The sequence below is a fragment of the Rhinolophus sinicus genome, chromosome 16 (assembly GCF_057876585.1).
Source record: "Rhinolophus sinicus isolate RSI-liver-muscle chromosome 16, RSI-T2T, whole genome shotgun sequence".
Lineage (NCBI taxonomy): Eukaryota > Metazoa > Chordata > Mammalia > Chiroptera > Rhinolophidae > Rhinolophus > Rhinolophus sinicus.
In genome coordinates, this window is record NC_142516.1 from 149,860,760 (window position 1) to 149,887,352 (window position 26,593).

The 26,593-nt window shown below is 39.1% G+C and overlaps 1 protein-coding gene across 9 annotated transcripts in view; it reads right to left on the minus strand.

The window, feature by feature from the left end:
• The window catches only part of MBNL2 (muscleblind like splicing regulator 2), a 152,612-nt gene that overhangs the window by 34,363 nt on the left and 91,656 nt on the right, over positions 1–26,593 (minus strand). For all 9 annotated transcript variants that reach the window (XM_088792838.1, XM_088792830.1, XM_088792832.1 and 6 more), the window contains exons 3-5: positions 17,051–17,215; positions 8,682–8,882; positions 5,610–5,873 (exon numbers count right to left, since the gene is read on the minus strand). In XM_088792838.1, coding sequence (XP_088648964.1) covers positions 5,610–5,873; positions 8,682–8,882; positions 17,051–17,215 — 630 coding nt within the window. The remainder of the gene's footprint in view (positions 1–5,609; positions 5,874–8,681; positions 8,883–17,050; positions 17,216–26,593) is intronic.

Genomic DNA, 26,593 nt, shown 5'->3' on the forward strand with positions numbered 1-26,593 from the left:
AAGATTATTTAGGCAAAACTGTTTGGGTTTGGATCTTAATTTTTTGTCTGAATCGTGGATAATTGTCTCAATTCTTCTCTTCACTCTGCTAGCGTGGATCTGGCATGTGGAATAAGTTTCCAAACTTAACAAGTTTTTAATTTGAATAGTAAGTTTCTCCACTTTTATTCCATTGTACTGTTTCTAATGACTAACTTATCATCCATTCTATGACTTCCAGTACATTTGAAATTATAATTCAATTTATCTCAACAACTTACCAGATTACACTAAGAAAATACCCTTTAAAAAGGTATTTAGTGTCCTCAGGTATCAAAATAATTTATATTTAATAATTCTATTTGTACTTTGAGCTATGATGAGTGACCAACCCAGTTAATGAGATGTGGAACTCTTGACTAGAACAAATACCATAGCTAAAAATAGCAAACAACTAAAAAATAGCAAAAAACTGCTTGAAATATTAGAAGTAAAATAATATCTTTAACTTATAATCATACTTTTGGGCTGATAGTTTCATTTAAACAGCTAAAATAATAACAAATATTGATTTTGACCAATGAAAAAATTTTCCTATGTAAAAGATCTAAAAATTCTATGATGAAATTCTGTAAAAATAAAGAAATTTGAAGGAATAGCTCCAATGCAAATAAAAAATGAAATACCCCTTTTTATGTTTAGCACAATATGTAAACCCCTAAGGTTTATATAATAAATACAAAATGTTATATTCTAAAGTTCTGAATTAAAACTATGGCATTTGAAATAAAATGGGAATAGTACTAAACCCTCAAAATGGGAAACGGTAAATGACATTTTTCTTGGAAAATAAAGGGTTGTTCATCATCATTTGATGATTCAGGATTAAAAGTATAGACATGATAGGAGATCATTTTGTAGAAGAGCTATGGGGGGAAAGGACTAGAAATAAAGTGGAAAGGACTAGAGGTAGACAAGAGATTTAGAGTGGCCAACGGAGAAATTTTTTTGTTCAGCAGTCTTGACAGAGGCCATCAAATACTATGAAATCATTGTTCTGAAACTAGTACTGTGAACATTTTTATAAACCGAAAAGCTCCACAATAAGAAAGCTTCTTTATACTGGATGTTCTTTTCTCAAATGCAAGTGTGTCATTATGTAACTTCCATGACACCACTCTCATTTAAAATCTTTCATTCCTGTATAGTTTTATAATGCTACACAATGCATTTTCTTTAGCTTAAATTAATGTATGGCTACACAGCCTGTTCTCATAGAGTGCACTGAGAACATTAATTGGATGGTTAAACCCCAAATTATTTTGGCTTCCATTCTACCCTTCACTTTTTCAGTCCTTGGGAGTTACAGAACAAATCAACTATTGGGTTGATCTTTTCTGATATGCTAACTAGAAAAGTGATTATGTCTCCAAAGGCTGGTATTTATGAACAAATTTTTGATTTAACAAAGGATCATTTAATGAAATCTCCAAGTAGAAAAAGAAATATTAACTATTTCTCCTAAGGATAATCAGCTGGAAGGTTAATGTTCTCTTTTTTCTGATCTTAGTTTTCTGAAACTTAATTGTCATAGAAATTATAATAATCTAGGAATGTAAAGACACTGAGAGCTCTAAACTAAGCTGGACAGTGACGGCATCTCCCTTTCTACCACTCCATGTTGTGGATTATCCTTTATTAGATGCAAATGTCTTGTCTTTTGAAGGAAATACTAAGGTCTTAGAGGGTTGAGCATACATATTAATATGTTACACACCTCACACTTCGAGGCACATGAGTAGAATGTATTAAAAAATCCGTATGGATGAATAATCATCTTATAAGACAGCGTTGTAGTACACAGATGTCCTGCTTTAGAGATTATTTGATTGCTGGCACATGTTTATCTATATTGAAAGATCTTCAGGCTTAGAACAGACTTTAGAGATCACCAAGCCCAGTGTATCTTGGGAGCTTCTTTAGGCACCTATGCAGAGAAAGCGGTTCTCTTTAATTGAGCTCCTACTATGTGCCAGGCACTTGGCATTCAATCTTGCTGGCCTTACCAGCATTTTTCATGCTCTACCCACTCTGGGCCTCCTCCAGCTTGTGTACATGCAGCCAGGTTTTTCTTTTTCTGGATCAAGGAACCATCCAACGATGCATTGAGGCAAGCAAACCAAGGGCCCACGACAGGCGTTACAGGCAAAGACCACATCTGAGGAGTCAGGAAACCCTGACAACAATAATCTGAGCTGCCGCTTTCATGTGGGAGAAAAGGACGTGGACAAAGAGGAAGAATTCAACGTTCCTGTACATGTTGTATAAAATAGGTATTTTCTTGTATAGCTCCATTTTTGTGTGTGTCAAGAAAGACTGCTGGCGTTAAGATCACATACGCTTTGTGTTAAAATTACGAAAGAGAAGCTCTGTCTGGCTTATTTTCACGTTTTAAAATTCTGGTGAGGATGAGGCTTATGCTTTAAGAGGAATTGTGAAAAAAAAAAAGGTTCTAAAGGAAAAACATGTCTCTTTTTCTGGAATGAAAGCTTTAAATTCATTTTCATGGTCCAATTAATCAACAGAAGGGGAAATCCCTGGACAGTAATAAAAATGGCACTATGGAAATTCTTTGTGTTCAGATATGAAACCCAGGTGAATGGAATATTAATATCTCTGACTGCAATCATTACTCCATTTGTTCTTTTAAATAAGGAACTAAAATAAATAGTTTTTCTTCAGTACTGAATAATCGTGCTACTAGAGTAAGAATACTTTGACTTTATCCAAGTGCACCTAGGCTGGTTTCAAATGAGCCTCTCACTTCAATTAAAAAGACATGACAGATTCAGTAATTTTCATGTCATTGTCAGAAAGAAGCTGGCTTTTGTTCTGAAACTGCATTCCTTTGGGTTGTCTTTGACGATGCGATGCTGCAATGATCCCCTGAAATACCAGAACTCCAAATTTGGGCACAGTGTCACAATCCAGGAAACTATGGTAACTAAACATACTGACATCCACTGCAATAACCTCTATGCAGCTTGATGAGTTTGATGTGAAAATGAGCTGAAACACACATATGAGAAGACAGTTCTTGATTTAAAGATATCATGCTGAAGAATGACCTGTTTGTGTAAATGGCCATCTCTTCCCATCCCCATCAACTCAGCTCATCTAAAATTGACATGTAGTAGGTGCATTGTTCCTTCCAAGATGTAAGAATGTGTCCATATGGGTGTCCAAAGCCATGGCCAGTGTTGTGTGGAGAAGCTGGTCTTAGAGAATGGAGCTGATGTACCACAAGAAGCAGAAAAGAGAACAAAGAGAAATACCCACTGGTTTTCAAGTTTCTGGAGCCAGGCACCCCTGAGCCCTATTTTAACTCTACTCTCTTTCAGAGCGCTACATGATCTAGTAAAGTCCAACTTTTTAATTTAAACTATGTCAGTTGGGTTTTTGTCTCTTGCAAGCAGAGTCCTGACTAGCCTTAGGGATACCCTTGATACCTGGGGATGATTTGTAACATTAGTTCAATGGAAAAATGTGTTCTTTGTGCCTAACAATCAACATACCAGTTAGGATAAACTGGGGTTGGCTTCAAGAATCATTATAATGAAAACAATTGACTTCTCATAGGATGAGATCTTTACTAAGTGGATGGTAAGATGGAGTCCACACCAGAGAAATGTATAGACCTCATTTGCTCTCCAAAAGAATTCTGTTTTCACCACCATGAAGTAACCAATGTACTCTCATCTCCTCTCCACCTCACCCCGCCCCATTCCCAATTACAATCATTTTTGAAAACCATCCTTTTTACTAGAATCAAAAGAGGGAGAATTTCTCTATATTGTACTGACTTTCTTATGTTGGATGCATACATCCCCAAGAACATAGAAACTCACAGATTCTGAAAAATCATTGTTATGACCAGTGACATAAAAATGAAAAGGACATGAGGGAAGAGCACTAAAGGGGCAGGGACTCTGAGAAGCAACAGTGAGAGAGCGGAACGACCCAGTGCTTACGATGCTTGGGAATCAGCTCAGGTTGGAAAGGTCTGTATAACCACACACACCAGGCTCTAGGCTTTGTTCTCTGTTTCCCTATTGCTTATCACCAGGCCAGCCCTTTATAAACATTTGGGGAAAGAACATTGAAGAATATGAACTTGTTTGTATAACGGCTACGCGTGTGTTTTGATCAGTTATCAATGTCTGAGGTGATGGTCACTAGTTAGAACATGTGTTTCAAGTCTACCTTTTATCTTGAAAGCCGTATCTGTCTTTTGTAGCCAACTACTGAGTCTTTCATGCCCCACGGGGCCCCATGATACATTTCCATCATGTCACGAAGGCGTATTGTTGCTCTTACTAAACTTCATGTGCCTCAAAGGCAAGGAAACCTGCCTCATGTATGTATTCTACCCAGCAAGTGCCTGATGCATGGTAACTCTCATGGAATGTTTTGAACAAATGAATGAATGAATGAATGAATGAATGAACGTTTCCTATCATATATTCAAATAGACTTCTGATAACCCAGAGATCTCATATTAAAACAAATTAATTAGAAACTTCTATGACTTAATGCAGTGGTTCTCAAACTTGGCTGCACATTGGAATCAGCTTCAAAAAAAGAAAGCCACTGCCCAGGCCACACCCAGACCAGTTAAATGCAAAACGTGGGGGGAAGGAACCGATGTTAGAACCTTTCAAGACCCTTCAGGTAATTTCAAAATAGAGCCACATCTGGGAAATGGTGTTCTAAGCAGTTGCTTCTCAAATGTTACTATGTATACAAAACATCTGGGGATATTTTAAAATTTGAACTCTAATTCCAAAGGTCTGAGGTGGGACCTTGAAAGTCTGCAGCTATGACAGGCTCTCAAGTGATGATGATGAGGCTGCCGCGGGCTCCGAAGGGGCAGCACAATGACTCAGACGCTGGAAGCTGGGTTACTGGTTTTTGTTTGTTGGTTTGTTTGTTTTTTGCACCAGCCAGTACAGCTCCATTTTCAACTGTTTCATGACTTGCTATTCTGCATAAAATTTCATTTAGGGAGAGAAAGTTTGAAGCATAGCCCTTGTGATGAGTAAAAGAAGAGAAGAAAAACTAGGAATAGATAGGGAAGAGCCAGTCACGGGCGGGTCACCTGTTGCTGGCTTCTCTGCTCCCAGGGCTGCGCTCTGAAAGGCTGCTGTCTATTGCTCAGCTGCAGTACGCCAGCTTTAATTTCCATTTTCTCTTAAGCTCTGGTGTGCACTTTCCTTTTCATTACTAGGCTCCCTGAGCCCCGCTCTGAGGAAGAACCCACGTGGGTCCCAGTCCAGTCTCGGAGAACTGGACCTGGGCATGGGCCCTGGCCTTTGGTTAGCTGCGCCTGAGGGATTTACTTATTGTGCTGAAGAAGGGAAGGAAGGGAAAACAAAACAAAACAAAACAAAAAGGGGGAAAACAACAACAGAACTTAGGCAGCGGAGCAGCAGGAATAGCAGCCTTCCCTATTTCTCAACTATTTTGGAGAGCGTCTAAGTCCCAGCGGTGGGAGCCGCCGCCTCCGCGCCCGGCGGAGCTCCGCGGCTCCCCGAGCGGAGGAAGGTGCGCGGCGGGCGCGCCCCACTTACCATGACTGTGGCCGCGGCTGCGGCTGCCTGGGCGGCCACCGCGGCTTGGTTGGCTTGGTGCTGCGCAGCTTTGATTTTGGCCTGCAAGTGTGCAGGAGGGTGAAAATATTTGCATTTCTCCCTCATGCAACGCCCCTTTATGTAATCCATACAAACGGTTACGGTGTTGTCATTTGTGTCGATCATGGTGCTGTCTGCGGGGTGTGCAAAGCGGCAGTCGGTCTCTCCCCGGGCACAGTTTCCTCTCTGGAACTCCCTGCATACCTAGGACACATGGGGAACAAGAGCAGACGATGCAGAAGAAAGCCTGATGGCCGCCGAAAACTCTGCCTCTCCAAACGCAGCCATTTATGTTTTGTTTTTTAAGGAATAAAGGCTTTTTCTTTCTTTTAATGGTGATTTTTGGGTCATTTACAATAAAAATTTGATTATCCAGAATGCAAGTAACCAGAATTCCTGACAAACACTATTTTGAGTTTTGCTTCTCCCTCTTTATTGGGGTGAGACTATACTAAGAAAATAAGTCAAAATCTCCAGTTTAGCTAAAATCACAGAAAAATCAACAAGGCCTTCATTGTCTCCAGGATATATATATATATATATATATATATATATATATATATATATATATATATATATGAGATTATATAGTGTATACATATATAAATACATAATTTGGAAATCTATGTATATGCAAATCTTCTACCCTGACAACTCTGGGATGCTGTAGGTTTTTTGCATGGAGGGATCATTTCACCATAGTTTAAGCACCAGGTGATAGCCATACAACTCCAAAAAGAATCAGGGGGAAATGGCAAACTTGTTCTTCCCCTAGGTCTCCCTTGCTGTACAAAAATAACTTATGCTTATAATCATAAATCAGAAGAATTATAATATCTAATACACAAAAACTTTCACTTAAGATCACTATATTTTTGACAGCACTCACAATAAAGATATAAAGAAAATGTAAAATGGGAAGAGATAAAGGGAAAGAAATACATGGAGGAAAGTAGAATAGAGTTTCAAGTGTTGGTATGTTGTTGTTTCTTTTTTATTACTTAATCCTTAGTTATCCTGAAATCTTAAGTAAATAGAATGCTTCATACTCTGAGAATTCTGGTGGATTAAGAGTTTACTGTATAAAGAAAGTTTTCTTTAGAATTTAAAGAGTATTCTTAATTCTGCCCTGAATAGTGATAACATGGAATAACATGAATAACATATATACATAATACTTATATTTATAAATATCATTAGCTGGGAAGAATTACTATTAGGTTGGTGCAAAAGTAATTGCGGTTTAAAAGGTTAAATACTTGCAAAACCGCAATTACTTTTGCACCAACCTAATGGAACAAAATTTTCTTTTTAGGCTCCAATGCCAAAGTCAATATATTTAAATGGTGGTTCACATCTTGTTCACCAGTGTTGTTACATGAAGGGTCACTGACGTAATATTCAAGCCTTGTGAAAGTCAAACCTATTTGGGAAAATTTGAAGGGTAAACAGATAAATCACAAAATTGTTAATTGTTTCTTCTTACTTTGAATATTAGCCAACGTTCCATCTTTTGTTGACAAAATGTACAAAATAAAAATTACTAAGATGTTCCCACCGATTCTGAGTAAGCCTTCCTCTATAAATGGAATGACTTCAATCTGAGACCTCGTTGGAGGTGTAGACCAGCCAGTAAGCATTTACCAAGAGTCTCTGCGGGCAGCCGACTTCGTTCCTGATTTGAAATGAATTGAAAGCTGCTCTGCTTAAGTCATTGTGAATCATTTTTACATACGTCTTTGTCCACCAGTCCTGTTGGGAAGGACAATTTGTTCCCAACTCAGCTGATTTAATTTGTTTTCTAAATCACAGTCACGTACTAATCGCTAAAGCTCCATGGGTCCAGCAGGTGGAGCCCCAAACACTTTTCTAGTCCTTTGCAAGGTCTGTTCAACAATCAGAGGGAAGGGCTGGATCAAAACAGTAGTGATTAGTTTACAGTCTTTTCATTTTGAGATCCACATACTCTGCATTGAAGGTGATATTAGGCAGCAACATTGTACTGCCCTCAAGATTTACTGGGTAAATATTTAAACAAATGCATATTGGAAAGAACGTTCTTGAACGATCAAACATAAAGCTCAGTGTAAATCCTAACCATACATATATTACCTAACAACTTTATTTGGTAGTGGAATTAAAGGGGCTCTTTGAAAAAAATCTATTAAAATCCTTATACACCCATATAAAATGCTCTATTAAATATCACAGGATATAGTAGAGATAAATGGATGAATCCTCTAACTTCAATTAAAGGGAAATTTTACCCAGTAAAGTACAGATGGGTTGACTTGACTTGTGACTTAAGAATTATGTTTTATAAATACATATACTTGTTTTTCTGATTTTTATAGAACACTTGAATTTAAGTTAAAGAAATTATCTCAATCAATAAATTTGCCAGCCTCTAATTCCCCCAGTTTACCAACAACACAATTAGGGCTGATATTCTGGAAGACTGTAGAGCAGCCATACTCATTCTTAAAATATTGAAATATGATCATACCAGTTAGCCAGTAGTCATAGTCCTACTTACTCTTACCCTGTCCCTGAATGTCTCCCATTGCCCTGGATCCTGGGCTCCTGACTGGCCCCTTCCCAGACATGTCCAGGGTCCAGCAAAGGTTAATGCCTGGCACCGCTGGAGGCCTTCCAGAGCCATCGCTATGGCCCGCACAGTGACTGACTCAACGTTGTTAACATTTTTTTTTTTAAGGAGGGTGCAACTCATAGTGGCCCATGCGGGGATAGAACCGGTAACCTTGGTGCTACCAGCACCATGCTCTAACCAACTGAGCTAAACGGCCACCCCTACCCTTGAATTTTGTTTGTATTAAACTTATTCTTTTCCCACAGATAATTTCCTTTATACTTGGTCTTAGATCCAATCCAACGAATCATGAATGCATGGCCTTTAGATGAAAGTGTGTGTAATATCTTACAAGTATTCACTTACATAGAAATTCACATCTACCACAAATGCATTTTAAACCACAAATACAATTGAAGTACCTCCAGTTTGTCAGTCCTGAGAAGTTTCTGAGTTGTAGTTGAGCCCGGGACAGTGACAGGTGGACTTCCGGGAACAATAACAGGTGTGGTGGGTAGAATTTCCGTTGGGACTAACCCAACTCCAGGGGTTACAGGTGCTAAGTAAGGAGCAAAGCTAATCGCCGTATTTGTCCCTATAGCGGGACCTACAGGAAAAGTGGGCTGTTAAAGGAAGACAACAGAGGACAAAGATATCTTTAGAATAAAACTTTCAAAAATCACCAGCAAGTGTCATTTGAGCAAAATTTATTCATCATATAGAAGACGCTGTGTTAGTTGTACACATCAATACTGAACTATGGAAGTTCATTAAACTTCCCTGTTATGTTTTGCTTAATAAAAATAAAATCCATATAGGTCCTCTCTTCCTCAAACCATACCACAACATGGCAAAACATCACAGAAACCTAATTACAGGGAACAGATTAAACTTTATTTCTATGACAGTGTTCTCAAGAAAAGAAAATAATTTTCACTTTAATTGCACATCATTCCAAACTACCGAATAAGAGTAAAGTAGTAAAACCTATGGAATACTGACTCATAATCTTTGATCCCTCCTACATATTTCTCAAAGGGAGAAGAATAAAGAAAAACCTTGATTATAGCCTGGTTTCAAGTTGACCAAGTTTATACTCTCAAAATGTGGGTACTTTTTGGGATTGTATTTTGTTGAGACTTACCAGTATGTTTCCATATTCTATCACTAGCATGTATGTTCCCACATCCACATGCAGTTTTCCTATAGCTCTGCTATTTCTTGCTCTCGTTCAAGTATGTCTAGGTCAGCTGCCCCTTCCTAAAAGGTTGGATAGAAGGGCTTGAATTTTTCAAGGGGTCAAATTTCCAATTGGCTGCTATAAGTTGGTTTGGTGTCCTAGGTCACAAAATCAAGGCAGCAGTGATAAAGGTAAACAGAACCTTATTAAAGTTCTTCTCTGTCACTGTATGCCTTGTCCAGGGATAAGAAGAAATATGCTGGGGGGTTGATGGGATGATTATTGTTAAAAGCTCCACCTACAAATATGCCTTTTGGAAAGGAAATAATGTATATTTAAGAGAACAACAAACTTTGCTTCACTTTTCAAGAAACAATATTAAAAGTTTAAGATGCTAGATAAAGATTTTTCTTAGAATAAACTTTACACCTAATTGGACCTGAATGGGTTTTTTGTTTGTTTGTTTGTTTTCCAGTTATTGGATGACTTTTAACCTATTTATTTTTAGGACCAGTTTTCAGATATTTGCAATGATGCTTATATACTTTTAAGATGCTGTTGAACTATGCTGTTGGCTGCGTCATGCTACTTCTCTATTTATACACATTGTGGGTAACATTCTTGTTTATTTATGGCTCTGAATGAGTTGTTGAACATATGGGAAAAATAACAATCTATGTTTATTAAACAAGTTTTTTGTTGACAGCAATAACAGAAAAAGATCTCTTACAAATGATCATGTTAGAAAACAGTGAATTATTGATTGTGCAGGGAGTTCTTGGAGAGGCTGAAAGTCTTTACTGAAGTGGCTGGGGGCTGAAAGAGGTGATTCTAATGATCCTAGAGGGCTGGTGCTACAGTACCCCCACGAGGGACTCTTAGATCTTTATGGCGCAGACATAAAATTCAGTTTGGAAGAAAGCTGCAACATGAGGTCTCAACATGGGAAATAGCTAGCTGTTAAGATTTTTTTCTTCCTTGACTTTCTACAAAATTTCATATGTGTATGTTTTCTATTTTCAACCCATTTGAGTCATAATTATAGAAAGTTGTGGTTTTCAGTAACTATAGCTTTCATAATTTAGCACTATTGAAAAAAAGCCAAGTGATTTAAATCATATAAGGACTATATAATGTTAGGGTTAAAAAATAATCAATTCTGAAAGGTCATAAATCACAACAGATCAGTAATTCAAAGAGCCAGATATATCAGAAATGTCTGGGGGAGGGGAATTTTATAAATAGAAATATCACAAGTTCTGAGTCAATAGGTCTAAGCAGAGGCCTTGAAATTTGCGTTTAAAAAAAAAAATTACATGATCTGATGTGTGGCCCAGTTTGGGGACAACTGTCATAGATGAGGAGTGAAAATAAGTATTAAAAAAACCTTGTACTAAATGTGTAATTTCACCCAGAGACTATTTATCAACATAAACATTTAGAGAAAAGAGTCCTCCCTCTCACCTCCATTTTTGACTTTTTATAGAAGCAAATTCCCAACCTTCTCTCTTGTGGATCATTTGAAGCCTAGGTCAGTACGGTGACACAAATACAAGCTGTACCTTGACTGTCAAAGAGGATATCAGAACCTCAAAACACATTTCCCAACACCTTTTTGGATATCAACAAATCTATTGCAATTAGCAAAATTTTGCTTTCCAAAATATATTAGTTGTTCATCTAATTCATTGATTTAAAACGAGTCTTTCAGTTTGTTTTATTGATGATAGCGGTAACATATTTTACAGAAACTATTATTTAAAACACAAATTTTAGACTAAGAGAGACCTGAATTCAAATCCAGAACTTTGCCAGTTATTAATTTTTATCCTGGACAGGGAATTAACCTGTCCAGGTTTAGTTTCCTCATCTGCAGAAGGGAAGTAAAAAGTACTCAGCTTAAAGAGTCAGGGAGAACACGCTGTTATTTCTCTTCCACTTCCCATGGTCAGACCTCAGTAAATAGTAGCTATCATCAGTAGTATAAAAATAAGTATCAATAAAATTTTTCCGCCCCAAATTACCCATTGATTCTATAACAGGAATGTAATCAGCATAGTGATACAGTAATAGAGGTATAAAATCTTACTAAATATAGCAAATGTCTTCTCTTTTTTGAAATATGGGCTGGGAAAATATTAGGTTGGTGCAAAAGTAATTGCAGCTTAAAAGGTAAAAAAAATGGCAAAAACCACAATTACTTTTGCACCAACCTAATATATTTTTTCTTTCATGCAAAACTAAAAGTTAAAAGTTCATAGACCTTATATAGATTTAATTGGAAATTTTCTCTGTTTTTTATAGGGAGCATTTTCTGTTGAAGTTAATTGGTAAAAAATACAGTAATGGTAATTTTCAGAGATGGACACTATTCTTTTTCTCCCTCTTCCTCTTCCTCTTCTTCTTCTTATTATTATTAACAGTAATTCCTTACATCTGTGCAAGTTTCGGCTATTCTCAAAGTATTTTCACACACATTGTCTACTTTCATTTCGTCAATATCCACGAGAAGCAAGTGTGCACAGTCTTACAGGTGAAAGTAATTTAGAGTAGAGACTAAATGGATTACCCAAGGTCAATGCTGCTGAGGCAGAGTCAGGACAAAATAGTCCAAAATAGTCTGGCTCCTAGTCCGAGGCTATTTCCACCTCTCTGCAGTCACTAGATTTTATTGGTAATTTCTTAAAACAGAAGAGGAAAAAAAGAAACCACAGCCGCTGCCCTTGTGTTTCAGGAGCGTAAAGAGAGAGCATTGGCGAGGAGCTGTGTCCCACGATCATCCGGGGCCTTCTGCAGACAAGCGGTATGGGGCTGCTCTGAATAGCTGTGTGGGGTGCTGCTGCCTCGGGAAACCAGTTCTCGGATCCTGGATTCAAATTAAACTCCCAAGGCGGAGTCTAGGCTGATCCCATATCCCGGTGTCTCAGTGTGGCTCTTAGTGGGCAGCTGGGAAAAGAGAAGGGCAGCAGCTGCAAATGATTCTGTTCCCGGAAGCAGACCAGCTAGAGCTCGGGACAACTGGCCCCATGGTTTCTGCAGAAGGGCTGTCGCCAGGCTATCTGACATGGGATTCATTTGGTCCTCATCATCTCTCAGCACTAACTGCAGCTACAGAGGCCAAAGGACAAGAGCCACAGACAGTCTTCTGGAAGAAAAATCGCTTCCGAAATGCTGATCTTCCTATTTCTTCTCTCTGCGCTTCACGTTTCTGTGTTTCTCGGCTTAGTTTCTCACTCTTGTTTCTTCTTTCATCAGTAGATCCAGGTTCTAAGATCTCTCTCTCTCTCTCTCTCTCTCTCTCTCTCTCTCTCTCTCTCTCTCTCTCTCTCACACACACACACACACACACACACACCCACCCCACATGTATTTTCTGATATTTTGTAGTGACAAGAAAGGGCCGGAGAGTAATGCAGGAGGGGCTGAGGAGTAATGACTAAGCAGCCTGGGATATTTATGGCTCTAAAGTTCATCAATTTACTTTTTAAAGCAAGAACATGGGAGTTCATACATTTAGAAAGCTTTGACTTCAAAAGGTAGGTATTTGGTACTCAAATTGAAAGGCTTAAAACATGGCATCCCTTAAGCCTCTTCACTTTACTCCCAGAAGCATCTCTGGAGGGCAGAATATTCAATGTAAGACCTTGTCCCCAAGGACAGAATTTGTATAGGCTCTTAAATCTCTATCCTACTAAAGGCTACCCACCTGCTTCTTTATCTTGAGTGAACCTGTGAAGATTGTGTGTGTGTGTGGTGGGGTGGAGGGTGGAGGATAGTGTGCTGGGGAGAAAAGGAAAAGAACAATTACTGTTATAGCCCATCAGGAAATGGAGAGAGAAAAACTGCTAGGAGGAACAAGGTAAAGGGGAATTTTCAAATATAGTGAATTTGAGACAGAAGAGTTATAAGAGGAAAGAATGATTTACATTTTCATCCTTTCAATGAATATCTATTGGTATAGACATGGTGCCAGTACACTGTGTGTACATTTATTGAACTTACACCCTAATGGGCAAGAACAAGCAAAATTATAATTTATTTTTATGGCTAAGTAGAAATGAGGAGGCCTTAACGAATAATGATGGAGACTGGTAGTAAATTGCAGGGGACAGATTTGGAGTCCTTATGAATGCGATGAAGTTAACATGTGAAGGGGAACAGGATACTTCCAGCAAGAGCAAACCCATGAGGCAAGCAAGAGCTTTATGTGTTCACAGAACTGAAAGTTTGGTTTGGTCTCAATGGATACAGGAAGAGTGGGTCATGATGAGTTGGTGAGCTGGGTGGGAACCAGATCACAGAAAACTTCATAGTCAAGGTTACATGTTTAAGCTTTGTCTCCAGTGAAACAGGAAAGCATTGGAAGGTTTCAAGTAAGGGAGTGATATGATGCCACTAATGTAGTAAAAAGATTCCTCTGGTTGCTGTATGCAGAATACATTGAAATAAAGCAAGAGCGGAAACTGAGACATTAGAAAGGAAATGCTTATAAAGTACTTTGAAAAAAAGGTTGATGGTAGCTCAGACGATGGTACTGGGAGGTAGAGAAATAGATGGACTTGAAGGCAGTTATGTCAGGAGTTATTGATGAACTGGATGTGAGAAAGTGTGCACGAGAGAGTCTGCTTGGTTTTGGTTTGAAACTATTGGTTGCATTTACTAAAATGGGAATGTAATGGAACAAAGAATTCAGTCTTCAACATGTCAAGTTCGTGTGAGAAATTTAAAGGTGAGTAGGAAGTTGGATCTGTGAGTCTGGGGTTCAGAGGAGAGGTTTGGACTGGAAACATACATTTGGGAGTTCTTGGCCTGTAGATGATTTGTAGGAATGGATGAGACAAGGAAGGAGAGGGAAGATGAGAGCGATGTCCAGTGCTGGGAATCTCAACGTACATAACAGCCTCCACATATAGTTGAGTAACATAATGGGCAACGGAGACAGAGGAGAAAGGAATGTTTTCCACAAAGGAGAGACTGATTATATGGCTGAATATTGCTGAGAGCTCAAACAAACACAATGAAGGCAAAAATGACCACTTGTTTAGCAATATGGAGGTCATTGGTGAGATATTTCAGTGGAATGGGTTCAGGCTGGATGGGAGACAGAGGGAGTAGAAGAATATCCATAGTTCTTTAGAGAAGTTTAATTTAGAAGGAAACCTAAATGTAGAGTGGTACTTGTTACTCTATGTTTATCAAATTATTTGTCTTAAGCAGTTTCTGCATGCATTAGTTTCTTGTGGCTGCTCTAACAAAATCCCCAAACTTGGTGGCTTAAAACAACACACATTTATCCTTCCATAGTTCTGGAGGCCATAAATCTGAAATCAGCTTCACTGGGTCAAAATGAAGATGTTGGCGAGACCATAGTCCCTCTGGAGGCTCTAGGGAAGAGTCCATTCATTGTCCCTTCTATCTTCTGGTGGCTGCTGGCATTCCTTGGTTTGTGGCCACATCACTCCAGTTTGGGCCTCTACGGGCACATTGGTTTTCTCCTCTTCTGTATGTGTCAACTCTCCCTCTGTCTCTCTCCTGTAAGTATACTTGTGACTGATTCTAACCCAGGAGGATTTCCTCATCTTAAGAAACCCAACCTAATTACATCTCCAAAGACCCTGTTTCCTTATAAGATGATGCTTATAGGTGAAGGCCATTATTTGGGCTACCACACTGTACTAGGTCGCTAATTAATTCCTGAGACTCCGAAGTTATTTGTTTGTAGAGTTTTAGGATTTTTAAGTTTATTACACTTTTTATTCTAATACTTCTTGTGATTTTAAAACCTCTGTTAAAATATTTACATGTAATATTCGTTTTTCATAATCATGATTCACTTCTAATTACTATTTGAGAGACTACAGAAACATAACTTTCCAAAAACGTTCAACTACTAGTTAACAACAGGAATAGAATTTTCTTGTTAACATTCCCAGAATTGAGTACCAGGGTCAATCCTTATGAATTCTAAATAAATAAGAAGTGAATGATTAAAATGAGTGAGATATATAATGGAGTGTTACTATGCTGACCTTAGTGGTTCTAAATTTAGATCCATCGACATTATTTAATATTATATAACCAAATTATTTTAGCGTTCAGGTAATTTAATAAAATAATTTATATCCGTGCATCAATTAAAAAACAATCAATTATACATGTATATGTTTTTAAATAGATCCACTGACATGCCCATTGTTGGTGTTAAATGCATTCAGAACTCTATCTTGTTGTCCTTACTCTAGATTAACTTCTACTCAGCCTTCAGGACGCACTGATTTGGGACCTCCTCCAAGCAGCCCTTCCTCCTTTGTCTGAAATCAGGATTCCCTGTGCCTGAATCTTACTTTGCCCTTTCCATGAGTCTGTCAACACCCAAAAGGCTGTATCTTAGTTACCTTGGAGACCCCTGCACCTGGCACTGTTGTTTTTACTCTGGGCAGAGCTGGTTCCTGGCTACTTCGTGCCACCATTCTGGAGCAGAAATCTTGAGATAAGCAGAATTGCTCACAATCTACCCAGATCATCTCCCATCTTCCTGAGGCGCCCCTGCCACCCGCTCTCATCTCGCAGATACACAATAAGCAAATTTGACTCACTGGTAGCTATCCCTTTTAATTTAGCAGCTTTCAGTAACAGATTTTTCATACAATAAAGACTGATTTTTAAACAATAGTCTTTTCTGTATGTATTTAAAAAAAAACAAATTTAACTCACTTCACTGGCTTTTTTTTAAATTAGCTTCTTTTTGACAAATAATTCACAAATATAAATGAAATCCATTAAAGCCAAATGTACTCCTTTCCCCAAGGGTCTCATTCCTAAACAATTTGCAGACCTTTAAGGAAATCCTTTGAAACACTGTGAAATCAAGGAGAAAATATTACACCATATGATGCATTTAACCTTGTGGTCCTTGCCACAGCTGCCACGCCTCTGAGAGACAGGAGGCGTAGGTGGCGAAGGCATCCCTCCTCGGGCTGCTGTCACGCTCCGGGCAGAGCAGACTGCACAAAGTGTTCTGGTCAAGCCGTCCGAGTCTCAGTCCCGGCTTCACAACGTATTAGCTGCATTGACACGGGCTAAATCATTTATTAGATTGGTGCAAAAGTAATTGCGGTTTTTGCAATTACTTCTAACCTTTTAAACCGCAATAACTTTTGCACCCACCTAACAACCTCTCTGGTTTCTCACTTTTCTCATTCTAAAATGATGCCATCGAACTAAATACTCTATCTGCTACATTGCTAAAAAAGTTTTAGGCACCAAAACCTCTTCTTCACGTAGATCATTAATTCATACTATAAATGAAAATGTAGAACTATTTCCCTTCTAAGATGGTTCAAATATAGAGTTTACCAGTGAGAAAGAGCTGAAGTGACACAGATTTCCCAGATATTGATTCGAAATTGTCTTTGCCTACTGTTTCCATACACATTTTTCCATTTAAGTCATTTTTTAAAACCCTATTTTCGGCATCTATTTAGCTTCAAAGCTACTTGCTTTAATTGTAGCCAAAGCGACAAAGTAGAGGAGGGCCGTTTTAGGTCAATGTGGGATTGCCTGTACCAACATTTTAATCATCAAGCTCATCATTAGATGTGATGTACTCACCACTGGATGAAGTGGGGTTCCTGGAAACATAAATTGCATCTGCTGGGCAAGCATTGCTGCTGCAGTTTTTTGCTGGATCAAATTGTTCCGCCCATTAATTTCTAGTTGCGTTTTTAAATGTGTTGGAGGGTGAAGATACTTGCAGTTCTCTCTTGAACAACGGCCCTGTAAAATGAATATTTTGGTTTAGGACTTTCAACTTTAAGTAGCTTTCAAGTCTACTATCAACCATTTCACAATTGCTCCATATATAAAAAGGCAAGGATCCCATGTGTATCTGTGTGTGTGCGTGCATGTGTGTGTGCGCATGTGCGTGTGTATGTGTGTGCATGCACACATGTGTATATGCGTGTGCGCGTGTGTGTGCATGTGTGTGTGTGTGTGCATATGCTGGAACATACAACAGAGTTGGAACATACAAGGAGTGAATCAGGAATTGAGTGATTATCCATCTTGCTCAAACCTGTTGAGTAGAGAAGCTTCCCAAGACTTTTTGCTATTGTTGTTTTTAATGGGATCTCTCTCTGACAATAGACTCTAAAAAAATACGACTACTGAGAGTAAAGACAGACCCGTCTCCTAGGCAGTGTGGAAGTCAATCAGAGGGGCATACTTATTGTGACTTATCAAAAGGAGGCTTTGAACTTGCTATACATTGGTCTGTGCATGCTGGAGTGACGACAAAGTGGGAATAATAATAATAACTTCTTGAAATGTGTGTTCTAGAGTGGCTGAAGACATCCTCAATTCAAATGATTGAAGAGGCAATGGTAGCATAGGAGCGGACGTTTCTTAGTCATAGATGCACAGGTGAAATTTCCAGGCATAAGGTCAGATAATCACCTGCAACTGATTAGTTTGCTACATAAAAGCTGCTACCCTACCCCAGGTCTCTGCCCCACTGCCATGACAGTTGTATCAACTTTAATGTCATGATATGACATACTGAAGAGCATGTATAGCAAAGGTAACATTTGGCATGAAAGTTGGCAAAGTGAAAAAAAAATGAATTAGGTGACAGGTGTGCATAAAACCAGTCATGAAGAGTAATTGCAAATGGTAGTTTTTATACTGAATTCCCAGGGTTTCAAAATTACCAACTGAGAGAATTGTGTCGGTGTGTGAATTACGAAATTTCTGGAGAAAGAACAGCAAAACTGTGTTAACCAGTATGAGTATTATCTTTCCCTAAAGAATTAGTCTATTTGCAACCAAAGAAGAGAATATGGGTTTGTTTACCAGATACAAAAATAATTTTAAAAAGCAAGCGTGCAGGATCTGGGGATGCAAATTTGTTTATAGTCATTCTAATTCTAAACATCTGGAGTTCTCACTCTGCTTCCCGCTAATTTCAGCTGCACTTTTGGAAGCACAGGCTCCCTCTCCAGAGTGAATCTTCCTGAAGAAGGGCAGACATGTCCCAGGCTGAGTCCTGGCGGTCTGTGCTCATCAACCCATCCTGCCCTGAGGCGTAGCTGTTAAAAGCAGGGGAGACTGAGTCTCGCCCTCTGCAGGGAGGACTCTGAGGGGGGTACTGGGAACATGGTTATGTTTATAACAATGGGCAGTGTCAGCATGTTTCCTTAGTCTCAAGTTGACATCGTGGATGTTTCATTCAGCTTTTGATGGTCAAGACTTGGAAGGTCTATTGTCAAGCTCCAGGTTATATGGAACCACAGTTAAAAATAATCTAAATACACAATGGAGTACTAGTCGGCGGTAAGAAAAGATGATATAGGAACATTTGTGACAACATGGATGGATCTTGAGAGTGTAATGCTGAGCGAAATAAGTCAGACAGAAAAAGCAGAGAACCATGTGATTTCACTGATATGTGGTATATAAACCAAAAGCAACAAAAGAACAAGACAAACAAATGAGAAACAGAAACTCATAGATACAGACAATGGTTTGGTGGTTGCCAGAGGGTAAGGGGGTTGGGGGGTGGGGGGTGGGAGATGAGGGTAAGGGGGATCGAATATATGATGATGGAAGGAGAACTGACTCTGGGTGATGAACACACAATGGGATTTATAGATGATGTAATACAGAATTGTACACCTGAAATCTATGTAATTTTACTAACAATTGTCACCCCAATAAATTTAATAAAAAAAAAAATCTAAATCAAAGCAGTCTGGGAATCTCTCTCTTTCTCTCTCTATCTACTTTTCTCTGCAAGTTTGGGATAAAGTTTTGATCCTAATTTTACTTTGCTCATTGTTTTGTGACATCCCAGGGTCTCTCTAGCCCTACCAATTCGCTTCAGGTATCTCTTACTTTCCCTCCCTTTCTGCCCTCCCTTGACAATTGCATTAGTCTCTCAGTGTGCTAAAATGAATCTCCAAGAAAGCATTCAGATTGGGCAGCTCATTCAACATAGGTGCGTGACCAGTCTCTGGATTGGCTGCCTGTATGTCAGGTGCCCAAGTATGTATGATGGGAGGTGGTCATGATGGGATACGAGAGATAACTACCACCCATCAGCAGCGGTGGGGGAAGACTAAACAGAATGATATTTCTTGTCCAGAGGCTAAGCCACCCCAGGCTTCTCTCTGACAACCTCAATCCAAACTCTGCTTATTCATAATCATTCACTTGGAAGCTGACCCAAGAAAGGCTCACATACAGGCCTTTATACAGAAATGTACAGATGGGCCTAATGGGAGGATTTGGGAACGCGGAGCTCCACAGAATGGAGATGGGATTTGTGACACGTCCATACTTCTACCAGCTTGGCTATTAAATTTTGCTCATTCATGTAATTGTCAATTTGATCACTCATCTTCTAATGTAATGTTTTGTAGCTGCATATAAAATTTCGATTACACTAGAAAAAATATGGTTTTCTTGGAAATGCTGTTATCTCTTGATACGACTGGGACTCTTAAAGAACTGTATAAACTATTTTTAGCAAATAGGACATGATTTACAATATCAAATTAGCAATTTATTGATGTTCTTTTTCACGAGAATTAATGTAATTTCCTAGTGTTCTTACATACATACCCAGGGTAAGGTATGTTATTGATTACCCATGTGCCAGACAATTTATACACGGTTATATCATTTTCTCCTGACAACAGCTATAATGATGCTGATTTTTCAAAATAGCAAATGGGTTCAGACAGATTAAGGAACTTTCCTAAGGTCATGTCATTGGTAAGGGGTAATTCTAAATTCAGGTCTACCTGACTTACATTACTATACCAAGCTATTTATTAGCAATAAAGAAAATCCAGGGAGGATACAAATCTAGCATTATCCTTCATAGTATCATAGGTACATAACACAATCTAAAATATAATAAAATATGTATGAAGATTTGGGAATGGAAGAAGAACTTTGCCTGGGTCTCTCCATTGGTAGGGGGAATAGAGCACTGGTTAAGCTCACAGGTTCCAGAGGCAGATGACGGTACCTAATGTTGGCTCTGCCCTTTTCTACCTGTGTAACTCTGAGCAAATTACTTGAATTTCTTTTGCATCCGTTTTTTTTTTTTTTTTTTCATCTGTGCAATGAAAATAATTGTTGTGTTTTCCTCTAAGGGCTACTGTGGGTTTATATGAGTTAATACATGCAAAAAGGCAAAAGGTTTGTAGAAATGCCTGTCATAGAGTAAGCACTGAGTAAATATTATTAATGTTACCAAGAAAGAAAAATATTTATATATGACATTTTGTTTATAGTAAATACATGATCACAGATTTAGTTGTACTTTGTTTTTTTAAAAAATAGAAGACTTTCACTTCAAAATATGATAAAAGCTGCTTTATACTTATCCAAGTATGTCATATTTAACATTATTTTCAATTCCACAGACTACTTCTGTATGTACCCATATTTAAAAGACATCCCTGAAACACAGCTCAATCTAGCAGTAATATTTTGAAGCGTGTTGCACCATGGATGTCTGAGGCATACTAATTCAAGCACTGGGTAACTCTAGACAGCTGAATTTTAGTAACGGATCTTATAGGATCCTAAAATCCTAAAGGCAAAGCTACTGTCAAAATATAACAAGCTAGTTGACACAGTAAACAATTTGTAAGGCAGTTTTTAAGGTGTAAGATTTGTCAGGATACACATCATTGCACAAAAATGGTTGATTATCAAAGCAAGTTGTCATAACCGAATGGGAGAGGGCAGTGTACAGAAATATAAATCTTTGTATATCACTATGAAACAAAACAGAAGTGTTAAAAATAGTGTCTCCTGATTTTAGTCCAAGACATAAAGATAAAAATGTCTTGGAAAAGTCTTACTGTGGCTGCTAGGATTGCTTTTTGGTTTATTTTAACTCTTCCTTCCTTTTAGTTCTTGATTAAGCATTGTTTCCGGAGAGACAAGAGAGGTGGGGTCCAGGCCCTAGAGAAGGGGACTGGCACAACTTCTGTGGGGTGGAGACAGGAGGGTGCCATTCCAGAGTTGTTGTGAGGAGTCCCCATGCAACCGGAAAACAGGACCCCAGCGAACGCCAGGGAAATGGGCCCACACCAGAGACTAATGTGGAAATTGCGGCTCCTGAGTCATGTAGGTCTTCAGGGCCTTCCCTCACCCTAGGTAGGACATACTAGGTGTGGAAATAACAAGTGGTCTGGATCACACTCACCATTTCCTTGGTATACTTCCAGGCTAGGGTCTCATTCACTTGTTTATTCAACAGGTATTTATTGAGGTTGTCATTCAGGGTCTCTGGTCCTGCTCCCCACATAAGAATGCAGGATATGGTGAGGCCAAAAAGGAACAACAACGGAGCCATAGATAGAGGAGTCATACCACTATAGTCACGCCGGCGGCTACATTGGAGACACAGGGAGCAAACATCCACCAGTACCCCAACAAGTGGTCTTCCTGCACCCCAGTCTCACTGGCAGCCGGGCGAGACACACGAAGCAGGATCTACACGATCCACAACCCGCCTTCCGGCAATCTGTCTGCCAACGAACCAATCAACCAGCGTAGCCACAGCAGTTATATCAGTGGCCAAGTGGCTAACTGATTACAGCTGACAGCCAACTAGTTACAGCTGATGACCATCTACTACCCGAGCCAGCACCTTTCTACGTGAGGTCGGGAGCCTGGAAACTGCTCTCTAGGTCTCTGTCCCCACGGAGGCCCTACTATATACCAGGCATTGTGCTAATTGCTAGTTAACCAAAGGTGACCAAACATAAGATACGCTACCTCCCTTCCTTAGCCTGCAGTCTAATGGTAAAGATGGATATTAGCCAAATAATGACACAGATAAACGTATAATTACAAATTGTGATATGTGTTGTGGAGGAGACTGCTAAGAGAGAATAGTGGAAGAGGATAAAAAGTGAGACTGATGGATCAGGGAAGGGCTCCGAAGAAGTGCCATTTCATCTGAGACCTAAAGGATGAGAATGAATTTGGCAAAGCAGTGAGTGACAGTTGAAGTGTGTGTGTGTGTGTGTGTGTGTGTGTGTGTGTGTGTGTGTGTGTGTGTTGAGGGGGAGAATACAAAATGAGAACAAGAGGAAGAGAATGTGCTAGGAGAATGTACCATCTGGAGACTAATGAAGTTGCTCAAGGTTGGAATACAGAATGGGGTGTGGGTTGGAGTGGCGGAGGGGATGATACAATGAAACCAAGTAGTAGACTGGAGCTAGAGAACAACTTTGAGGGTGAATTTAGGGGGTATGAACTTCATTGCTACTGAAAATTTTTAAGCAGGAGAATATCAAGATCATATTTATTTTTATGCCACATGTAACATTTAACATTACTAGATTTTATAGCTCTAATTTTATTATAGTTTTACATTATTTGGAGACCACTTATTTAACATAATTCTGAGTTTACATAGGATTTGTGCAGTTTATTGTACCTCCAGAAATAGTCTCTACTCCAAGAATATTTAGATGAGGGAGGATGGTTAGAAGCAAGTAAGAATTTAAAACTGAATTGAGTTTATTAACATAAGCAACCATGGAAAATTCTAATACAGAATACCCATGTTGATTCTCAACAAGATGAAGAAAGATGCTAAATAACTGTAATACATACTTGGCAGAACAACAGATCAGAGCTATCAGAATTACATGGCCATTACATGGCGTGGGATAGAATTAATGCAGCTTTGGCTAAGAAAAGATTTCAGAATCAGGTCGGTGTGAGACAGAAAAAGCATAATTGGAACATGAGATTTTCTAATTGCTTATTTTAAAACAAGTAATTTTTAGAATCTTTTCCTCATATGCTCCTAATTGAAAAAGTCAATTAAAATATGGAAGGAAAAGAGAAAACATTAATTAGGAGATTGTTAAAGGGATTATCAATAGGAGTTTTTGCCCATAGGAATAGCAAATAGACAACTATATCCCATTAGTTTTACATGGGAAAGGCAGTGGATTTTATATAATCTACAATTCAAACAGCCCTTGCTATCGGTATTACTCGGGGATCATTTGAATTGTGTCCTGGTGTGGGTCAGATCATGGATCAGCAGTTTCTGAAAAGGCTCTTTTGGGAGCTAACTATGCTAGTTGAGGGCCAGGGTCACAGCCTGACCTACTGAATTCTGTCTCTTTCAGGTGGGTCGGGGCCACTCACTGGTTTCAGCATGGGATGGTGTTTTCAAGTGAGCAGGCCAGGCTGTGAAATGGAGAATCCTGACTCCAACGATTGAGGGCAGATAGCACGTGCTCTGAAGGTGGCCTGCAGGGACACTCTGAGTCCAGGAACCTGCTTGGGACCCCAACTTTGGCCAAGGAAAAGCCCTGGAAGAACCTCTCAGATTCCCTTGCATTCCACCCCTGTGAAACCAACTCAGTGAAATCCTGATATGACAGATGCTCTCGTCCTGCCGTTAAATTCCTGAAACCTGCTCTGTCTTGGAACCTCTCCTGGAGAAGCAGTTTAAACGAGTAGTCAAGGGAACAGTCTCTGGGACTGGCCTACTAGGGCTCAAAACCCAGCTCTGCTCTTCTTGCTGTGGAACCTTGTGGCCTCCAGTTGCCACATTTGTCAAATGAGGGTAACAATAGTTCCCACCTCACAGACTTTTGGTAAGGATTAAAGAATTAACACATACAAAGTGTTTGAACAGTTCCTGGCTCATAGTAAGCGCTCTATAAGTCCTATTATTACTGTCATCATCAGCCTCATTATTACCATCACTGTTAACACCATCTCTACACCGTAGCTAAAAATACATGGTATGAAAAACAACTTTACTAATACTAGTTCCATTTCTCTGTCACTGTGCTTCTCTCTGGCCTGCCTACCAAGCTCTCTACCCCTTTCTTATTCTTGTTCTCACAGTCAATGCCAGCATTGGGATTTCTCTCTTCAGAACAGCCTCGCATCTGTTTTCCTTTGATATCTTTCCTGCTGAAACTTGCCAGGGCTGATTAACATGGTCTGACTGATCTCGAGCTTAAAGCTGCTATGCATTATAGTGGGGAAATCCTGGAATTCTGATTGTGGCTTCATCCCAAAATAGTTCTATGAAATTTAACAAATAATTTATAATAGTCTGTGACTCAGTTTTCTCATTTGTCAAAGGGGGGTGATTATGTTTCCACATCCAACCCTGTTTGATGGTGGTGGGAGTTCAACAGACAGCAAAAGGTGCTCTGAAAAAAACTGTATTTTGTTGTACATGGCCTATTGCACCCCTGTTTTCCCCATGAATGTTCCTGATCTAGTAACATAAACCAACAGTTACAGCAGAAAGTGACACCAGGGGCACATGTAGGCAACAGTCCCGATACGGTCTGAGAATGACGCGAAGTCTGCCTGATGAAGCACATCAGCAAAAGTGTCAAATTAAGTAAAAATGAATTAAGTCCAGGCAGGTTTATGAAAGACCTACAGTGTGCACAGTTTGAAAGTGGAAAATTCAGTCAGACAGACCACTGTTTTGGTCCTTGTGACACATAAATTGTACAGCAGATGTTTCCTAAACGACTAAGCTGGTTGGGTGAATCAGATGCTCACAGCCTCAGTTTCTCTACAGTTTCAAAATCTCTCAAGGTTTTTGAAAGTGGGGGGAAAACATTAAGGCCTTGATTTGAGTAGGTGAGCAGATTTATATTTATTCATCATTTTTGACGGTTCTAAGTCAGGTGGTAAAGGCTGAGTTTAACATTTAGCCTGAACCTTCTCTTCCTTCTGCAGCACATTTCTGGAAGGATATGGGCAAGTAAAAATGTAGGGAAATGAAATGGTTATTTACATCAGGCCTTAATTTATAACATTAACTATGGGACCGAAATAGCTCTACTCTAAGGCAAATGACAAATTAGGCTTTTAGGTTTCTTTCGAATTTAAATAAACTAATTGAACCACATGAGCTCTTTGTATTATTAGTTCCAACTACATAATACAGCAAATAAAATACAACCCCATGAGGGCATCAGAATGAGGGGAAACTGAATTTGGAGAATCCTTACAAGCAAATGATAACCAGAACTTTCATAAGAATGAACAATTGCCCGTATCATCGATATTATGTATGAGTTTATAATAAGCACTTTCTGCTTATTAGTAATTTAGTTCGATTTATATTACAATTCATCTTTTATAGTCTGTATATGCAATACTCTTTCGGTAAATAGCGTAAAATGTACTTATTGAAGACAGATACAAAGGGAATGTTTACAATCTTCCGTTTTCTGGAGTGTGTTCCTTTTTCTCTGTTGCTCCCGGGGTACAGAGGAAATGTGTAAGAAGATATAAGGAAGACTGGAGAAGTCACCAGATGGGAAACCTAGGGAAAATCACAAATGCTGATGGGCCGTTACCAATACCTCCAATTTTACACACCACCAATCTTCGCACACCTATGAGGTTAGGGAAGGATCAGGAAAAGCGTGAATGAAGTTGTGCAGATAGATGGCCTAAGTCATAATGGAAACTGTAGTGTAGTTTGTATTTCTCCCTATAAAACCATATGAACAGGCATAATGTATCATTCAACTGCCGCTCCTGGATGGTGGCGGTGATACCGAGCGCTGTCTCCCAATGCTAGTGCTTTTACCTTTCTTTGAGGGATCTGCAAATGTTTCTGAGTCTTCCCATCTAGACTTGCACTTAGGGCAGCCCATCATCACCCGAGAGGCTGAGAAATCCGTGGGGCCATCACCAGTGCTTTGTGAATGGCTTTGTGACTCATTTGTTATTATGCCAACACAACTGCCCTATTCCTTTCAGCACTATCGGCCTATGCGATTCAGACTTAATTTTGTGACCACTTTATATAGGCAAAACATAAATTAATAAATGGGGAGGACAGGCAAAGAGGGTCAATTGTTTGTAGTTTACCATTTCAAAGCATGTTTAAACCTTTTTTTTTTTTTTAAAGGCGTTTTGGTTGCCTGGGCAGTTTTCGTTTTTCATACTCCTTGGGTTTTATGTCTGGAAAGAGCTGTTTGTCAGTCTGATTAAGGATCCAAGCTCTGTCTTTGCTGGTAAGGATTATCTATCCTGTTAGCTTTATATGTTAACTGAAAATGTGCCAGTTAAGAGAAGTCAGTGAGACCAGAAATAGTCCCTCCATTCTCCAGAGATTTC